Raw genomic sequence first — 8,254 nt, forward strand, 5'->3', positions numbered from 1 at the left:
ATGAGTCTTTGTATCTGCTTTGAAAACACTGCTAGTTAGAGTCTTTCAATAATTTATTTTTTTAAAACTTTATTTTTTAAAAAAAATGGGCAAGGATAGTCTACTCCTGCTGATCATTTCTTATCCCCTCCACAACACTCAAAATAATGATCCTTTGAAGAGATATTATATCATGTCATTATAACTGCACAGACTCAGTAGTTCACTGGAGCTGAGACTGCATTTTTCCTTACAGCCCTGAAAACCAGGGTGGATACCTGAAAGACCGATTTGACACATGGAAGATAAACAGAGATAATACCACGGTGTTGAGGTTACACCCGAGGAAAAAAATGAATGTGATAATGGAATCAGGCAGCTATAAAAAACAGAGGCTCTCTACCTACAATGATTCGGAAGAAGAAACTAGTGACTGAGGAAAATAGTTGGTAAAAATCTTAGGGTAAGAGTTTGACTCCAGAATGCTGTTCATTGCTATGTTGTCTCTAGTTCATCTGCTACTGCTGATCATATAGTTCCTTATGTAAAAGATGGAAACATGACATTTTAAGTATTAATGCTAAGTCCTTACATGATGAAATATTAACTATTTGGCACTGAAATTTGGATGAATTGTACTTCTATCATTGCCATACTAAACCTAGTAAAGATTTTGGTCATTATTTTACAGTCTTGGTTGGGCTTCTAAAATTTTGTCCATAGGAATGTCTCTGGAAATTTTTTTGTTGGTTATGCAGAGATTGATTTGCTTTCTGCTTTGAAGTTTGACTTGCTTTTGTTAAAATTAAAACAAAACAAAATATGGTGGGAGTGCTCTGCAGAATTACAGAGCTGGCCTAGTCTGTCTGACTTGAGAAGGATGTACCATAGGATTTTCAGTTTAGAATTCATTGCTCCTAGCACACTGTGTCCCTGTCAGTTCTAGAGACCTGAAACTATCTCTCAGGTAGTAGAGCATTCAGGTCACCCATGTGCCTCCGAGTTCCCAACTCAGGAAAGCATGTAGAAGTGTGGCAGAACAATTAGTTTTAGTCATTAATGTATATGCTATATAGCGTGCAAATGTCATGTTTCTAACTTCATGGAGCCTGTTATATTTCTGAGGAAATGTAGAAAGAAAGAAGGCAAAAACAAGCCAGTCTGCCCTCAGCAGAAGTGATTGTTTATTTCCAATAGCAGGGCTAGACACTATGAACCACTTGATCAGTCACTCACATACTCTTCCTCAGCTTATGTTTCTAAACAACTACTAGTTCCCGGTCATGTATCATCCATAGTTCTCCACAGTAAGAGGCTTCATTTTCCCTCATGTAAAAAAATAATAAGATATGAAAATAGAAAAAAGCTTCGACTATCATTCTAAACAGTATAATTTTCCTGAAAACAAGAACCTGTTAAACCAATGTTTGAAAGTCAATCTTCTCTGATAATGTTCAATGTATACAGTAGAATATAATAGAATCTCTTAAAGTCCAAAAACAAGTCATGTGATACTTACCAAAGAAATACAAAATTAAGACAAGATGGCTGGACATGATGACATATCTTCAGCACCAGCACTTTTTAGGCAAAGAAAGGGAGATATCTATGAGTTTATGCCACACTGTTATACTTATGGCTCAGCAGGCCAGAAAAGGATACATAGTAAGACTTTGTTACAAGAAAAAAATCTGTAGTACGAATCATGAACATGAAATAAAACTAAAGGTTTCACTACAAAGAGCACTTAATTCTGTTAGATGAAGAATTATGAACCCACATAATCACAGTGTATTATACCTGAATAAGAGCTTTAGAATGGTTTCACTATTGTATTTAAATTATAACAGATTATTTTCAACTTTTAATTATATTATAAATGACTATTCTTTCTTGAATGGGTTTTCTGCCTGATCGCAAGGCAGGAGTTTTTCTCTGGTCTTAACAAAATAATATAGCACTTAGGCACAAAGATCAAGCCAAGAAGTGTTGCACTGGAAGCCAAAATAGAGAAGACTTCCATAGCCACCATAATCTTCCCCTTTGTGCTATGGTAGACAGGAAGGAAGGTGACCCAGACACAGAAGAATACCTGCATGCTGAATGACAGGAACTTGGCTTCATTGAATGTATCAGGAAGATTCCTGGACAAGAAAGCCACAGTGTAGCTCCCAAGTGCCAAAGAGCAGAGATATCCCAGGACATAGTAGAAGGCAATTGATGAACCCTTGTTGCACACAATGATGATGTTACCATGCTCAGCATGAGTATCTTGATCAATGAAGGGTGGAAAGGTAACCAGCCATATTCCACACAGAACAAGTTGAATCAGTGTGCAAATGGGAATGATGAAATTAGGGGCCCTTGATACTATTAACCACCTCACCAATCTCGTTGGAACAGTGACTTTGAATGCAATAACTACTGTTATAGCTTTGGCCAACACTGTGGAGAGAGCCACAGTGAACAAAATTCCAAACGCTATCTGCTGCAAGATGCAGGTGGCTGTGTTGGGCTGGCCAATGAAGAGCAAGGAACTGAGGAAAGAAATGATGAGTGTCAATAGCAAGGTGTAGCTGAGAGCCCGATTATTGGCTTTGACAATTGGTGTGTCTCTGTGCTTCACAAAGACTACAAGGACTGTAGCTGTGAGTACAGACAAGCACAATGCTGTTATGGTTAGGGCCATCCCCAAGGGATCTTCATAGGCCAAAAAACTCACAGATTTCTGGAGGCAGTAGTTCTTCTCTAAGTTTGCATAGTGACTTTCTGGACACTTCACACAATGATCCATATCTGTTCAGAAATAAAGGTGATTGTGAATCAATCCTCAGATGTTCCCTTTCTCGTTAAACTGTAACTCAGCCTATGCTCATTGAAACACTTCCTGAGTCACCTTCCTTTGTTGCTTCAGAAACAAACATTTAAGTGCTCTGTGACTCATTTTAAATCTATACAGCCCTCGTTGTCTATGGTCACAAAAAATCAAAGAATACTAATTCTTTTCCTCTGTATATGCTTTGCCTGCATTTGTGACTCTCTTGCCTCTATTTTATATGCTATAAGATTACAGAATTTTATTGCACAATCCTAAATTTATTCTTATGAAATTTTTACCTTATCAAAATGCATACTTATGTATATATGTTTTGTACATTATGAATAATAGTTTTTGAAAATTCATTTCCTAAAAGGTGTTCTCATATTTGGGACCCAAAATTACTTATTTTCATAAAATTTCTTGGATATCCAATTTGGCTCATACTCTAAAGTTGAAATAATAAATACCATTATATTTTTGAAGCTCAAATACATTACTAGTAATATGTTGTTACGTTTAGCTATACCATTATTTTTTACATATATAGAGAGAACTATTGAAATATTTCTTGGTACTCAAAAATAAAATTTTAATATACTGCTTCTAAATATTTACAACTTTTATCTTGAATTAAGAAATATCTTAATTCTCTGTTTATAATTCTCTGTTTATAAATCTCTGTTTATAATTACATATTTCTATTTTATTAAACATTTATATATTTCTGAAACCTATGACCTCATCAAATGATTTTCTCTGTCTTATATTTGGAGCTAAACATTTATCAAGTTTATATTCAGGAGAATAAAATCTGTTCCTTGATATCTTGGATTTTATTATTTCTTTTTTTATCATGAACTCCAATCAATTTTTTTCTCATGAGCATTTTCACAAGCTTTTCACACATTCACAACTTTTTCCTTTGTTTTTATTTTGAGTGTTTTGTTGTTTTTTCTAGTGAATAATTTATGTTTCAATTATACAGATTCATCTCTGACTTAGTTAAGGTACATGATATATGCTTCATTAACTGATTTACATAAGAATAAGACTTTTCTTTTAAAATGGTTTTATTCTACAATATTACACTAGTAATATTTTAAATTTTAATGATGTATATTTTACACTACTTTGATTTACATATTGTTTCAAAATTTACTTACTAGCATAAAACTATGTAGGCTTTAGTATATATTACTGAAGTATTCCTATTCTGTGCATAGTGAAAATGTATATAGACCCACATATAGCTAAAGTACAGGGGACCAATATTTATTAAAATAGTATTTGATCCTTATTACTCTGAGCAAAATCATGAAATTTTATGGTGGTATGTTTGACATAACACATTTGAAGGAATTTGATGCTATCGCTTATCTTAATCTAATTATTGTGAAACAACCTTTTAAATATTTGTATTTATGTACATCATCAAGTAACACTCAAAGAAGCCACTCTTCACAGTGACCTTTGATGAAAACCAAGAAATATGACTGTGGAAAATCCTGAGAAGAAGTGACACATCAATCCCCATTCATAAACAGGTACATTTAAATCATCTATTCTAGTGGTCAAAGACTATAATGGAAATGAAGGTAAAATGATTATGAGATGAGGACTGAAAATTCCTCCATCCAGGTAACACATGCTTTGCACTAAGGAACATTCAAAAATTAAGGTTAGGTTCCCTGTTTGGTCCTACATGAGTATGGGATTAAGGAGAATGAGAAAAATTATCTTACCTTTCCCAGATAATCTATCTCTTGGAAAGGTATTAAAAGAAATAAGTTACCTGTTTCATTTGTGTAGTAACAGATGGACTAATTGTGCCCCAAGGTGCCATCTAAATCCAAGGACCATCAAGATGACCATGTTTGAACAAAATAGGTCACACATAAAGATTAAAAAAAAAACTGTTAAAGGTTCAATTAAGGATGAGAGGAGTTCACAAGTGTTGAAGAGGGGGCATACCTGGGATATTTTGAGTACTTATGGGAAATTGCAAAAGAGTGAACTTGACAAAAAATAAATGAAATAGAGACCAGGCCTGTCAGAAAACCAGGTAGATTGCCTGGAGACCTTCTTCTTTCTCTGGTCCGCCAGACTCTATCATTCCCCAACATCATCCTTAGTAGCACAGCAGCCTTCCTTACTACCTAGTCACATCTTAGTACTATAGCAGCCTCCCTTACTACCTGATCATATCTTCTATGGATCCCACCAACCATCCTCTTCTACTTTTCCTCCCCCCACTGTGATATTCCAGTTTCCAACGCAAGACTCCCTAGAAAACCAGCTATGATGCCCATAGACATTCTCTCCTCTCTGTTAATCTACTCCAAATCTTCCCTTCTTATCACTAGCTCTGCAGCAGAACAGATATAGCAGCCTTCTGTTTCCCTGTGCTTTCATCTTTTCTGAATTTCAAAGATTTTCCCTCTCTAATCTTCCTCTTCCCAATTGTTGCCTTTTTCACATTTTAACTCTGGAAGGTACTACTGTTAACTCAAGAGTCGCTCTTCCCAGGAAAACAAGCAGGCTAAGTCTCACCTTCAGGATTCTTATTACTTCTGAAAGCCAATTTCCCAGTCTCATTTACCAGCTCTACAGCAGAATATTTTCTCTCTCTTTCCTCTCTGACTCTATCTTCAACAGAACGCAAAGACCATCTCCACCAACTTTCCTTCCCCCAACTCATTTCAATATGCCAGGCTCCAATACCAGCAGGCACTTTTGTAAATACACCAGCTGAGCAGGCAAGTAAAACTAGTAAACTAGTAAAACAAAACAATAAAAACAAAATAAACAAACAAAACCACACATCACACTCTCCAAAAATCCAGAGAGAAAAAGAAACCAAGGAACAAAACCCCACCCCCAAAAAGAAAAATATCCAGAAATCAGCTCCTATACATATAATCATCTGAAACCTAGATGTCTAAGTGATGGCATAATGGCACAAATAATAACAGCCAAAGCAATATTTCTACATTAGAAATGAACTATCTGTAATCCAAAGGAGGTGAGTGGAGTGTGGGACCAAAGCCCATGTCCTCCATCTCAAAAAGGCCTGTGGGGCACTGAAGCAGCTCTTGGCTCAGATATCTTTCTGCCTGCTACACAGCTGCCTCACCTGCCTGGGTCAGAAATAGCCAGTAAGCCAGATGGAGACAGTGAACCCAGTGGAGCTGGGCTAGGTTCTGGATGCAAAATCCCATTGTCTGCTATCTGAAGGAAGTCTGTGGGGCACCAGAGCAGCTCTAGCATTGGAGAGCTTTCAACCTGTGTCCCAGCTGCCTGATCTACCAAGGTCACAAACAGTGAGACAGCAAAGACAGTGAACTTAGCAGAGCACCCTCCCTTCCTCAAATGCATCTGAATCTCTAGCACCCATTCTTGAGCCACTGGACATCTCCCATCTTCCTATAGATGACTCCAGACTCCAGAGGCAGGTGGATCCAGTCTGCAGTACAGGCTCTAAGAACAAAGTCAAGGCTATGGACAATCAGACGGATATAGGCTGGCATAAAGAATAAGAATACAATCAACGAAACCCAGGATATCATGGCTTCACCAGAATCCCCCAAATTAATGGATATTCTAATGCAGCTGAAACACAGGAAAATGATTTCAAATCTATGATTATGCAGTCATTAGAGGAAAAAACCAAAAAAAAATAGAGGTCATCACAGACATCCAGGATTCCACAATCAAACAGGTGGAGGAAATGAATAAAATCTTTCCAAGACATGAAAACAGAATTAGAGTAAATAAAGAAAACACAGAGAAAACCATGGAAACAGAGAACTTAGAGAAGAGATCAGGAACCACAGAATATAAGAGATGGAGGAGAGAATCTCAGGCACTGAAGATACCACCAACTCCACAATAAAAGGAACTAACAATCATTGGTGACAAATGTCTATCAAAATCAATGGACTCAACTCTCCAAAAAAAGATGCAGACTAACAAAATGTTGCCAAAACAGGATTCAACATTCTGCATTCAAGAAACACACCACTGCAACAAAGATAGACACTATCACAGAATAAAGGGCTAGAAAAAGGTTTTCCAAGCAAACATACCCAAGAAGTATGCTGTACTAGCCATCCTAATATCTAATAAAATAGACTTTCAACCAAAATTAATCAAAAGAGATGGGGAGGGACACTTCATTCTCATCAAAAGAAAAATCCACCAGGAGGACATCACAATCCTGAACATGTATGTACCAAACACCAGGGCTCCTGTATTAGTAAAAGAAACGTTATTAAAGCTTAAATCACACATTGATCCGAACACCTTAATAGTAGGAAACTTCAATGTCCCACTCTCACCAAGGGACAGATCACTGAGTCAGAAGCTAAATAGAGAAACAGTGACACCTACAGAGGTACTAAATCAAATGGACCTATTAGATGTCTACAGAACTTTTCACCCAAGAAAAGTTCTTGGATGAAAGAGTATACCTACTTCTCAGCATCCCATGGAACCTTCTCCAAAATTGCCCATATAGTTGGGCACAAAACAAGCCTCAATAGAAACAAGAAATTTGAAAAAATCCCTTGTGTCATATCAGACCACCGTTGATTAAAGCTGGACTTCACCAACTACAGAAAACCTACAAACCCATGAAAAATTAACAACTTTATACTCAACGACCAGGGAAGAAATACAGTCAGGGAAGAAATACAGAAATTAAAGACTTTCTAGAATTCAAGGAAAATGAAGGTACAACTTAGCCAAACCATACAGTTCATCACAAAGCAAGCCTCAACATATACAAGAAGATTGAAGTAGTCCCCTGTATACTATGAGACCACCATGACTAAAGCTGGACCTCAACAACAATGGAAATAGCAAAAAGCCTACACGCACATAGAAACTTAACAACTTACTTCTCAATGACAGCTGGGTTAAGGATGAAATAAAGAAAGAAATTAAAGACTTCCTAGAATTCAATGAAAATGAAAGCACAACATACCCAAATTTATGGGACACAATGAAAGCAGTGTTTAGAGGAAAACTCACAGGATTAAATGCCTCTAAGAAGAAATTTGTAACATCTCATACAAACAAATTAATGGCACAACTGAAAGTGCTAAAAAAAAAAAAAAAAAAAGTAGAAACACCCAAGAGGAGCACACAGCTGGAAATAATCAAACTCAGGGCTGAAATCAACCAATTAGAAACAAATAAAACTATTCAAAGAACCAATGAAACAAAAAGCTGGTTTTTTCAGAAAATTAACAAGATAGACAAACCCTTAGCCAAACTAACTAAAAGGCAGAGAGAAACTATCTAAATCACCAAAATCAGAAATGAAAAAGGGGGGTTGGGGATTTAGCTCAGTGGTAGAGCGCTTGCCTAGCAAGCGCAAGGCCCTGGGTTCGGTCCTCAGCTCTGGAAAAAAAAAAAAAAAAGACAAAATAACAAAAAGACCAAAAAAAAAAA

The 8,254-nt window shown here is 36.5% G+C and overlaps 1 protein-coding gene across 1 annotated transcript in view; it reads right to left on the reverse strand.

Annotated features, from left to right (window-relative positions):
• Positions 1 to 1,852: 1,852 nt before the first annotated feature.
• The window catches only part of LOC129685866 (vomeronasal type-2 receptor 116-like), a 42,484-nt gene continuing 36,082 nt past the window's right edge, over positions 1,853 to 8,254 (reverse strand). Inside the window, exon 6 of the mRNA XM_055619377.1 lies at positions 1,853 to 2,775. Coding sequence (XP_055475352.1) covers positions 1,853 to 2,775 — 923 coding nt within the window. The remainder of the gene's footprint in view (positions 2,776 to 8,254) is intronic.

The sequence above is a fragment of the Psammomys obesus genome, unplaced genomic scaffold (assembly GCF_907164565.1).
Source record: "Psammomys obesus unplaced genomic scaffold, mPsaObe1.curated_primary_1811, whole genome shotgun sequence".
NCBI classification, from domain to species: Eukaryota; Metazoa; Chordata; class Mammalia; order Rodentia; family Muridae; genus Psammomys; species Psammomys obesus.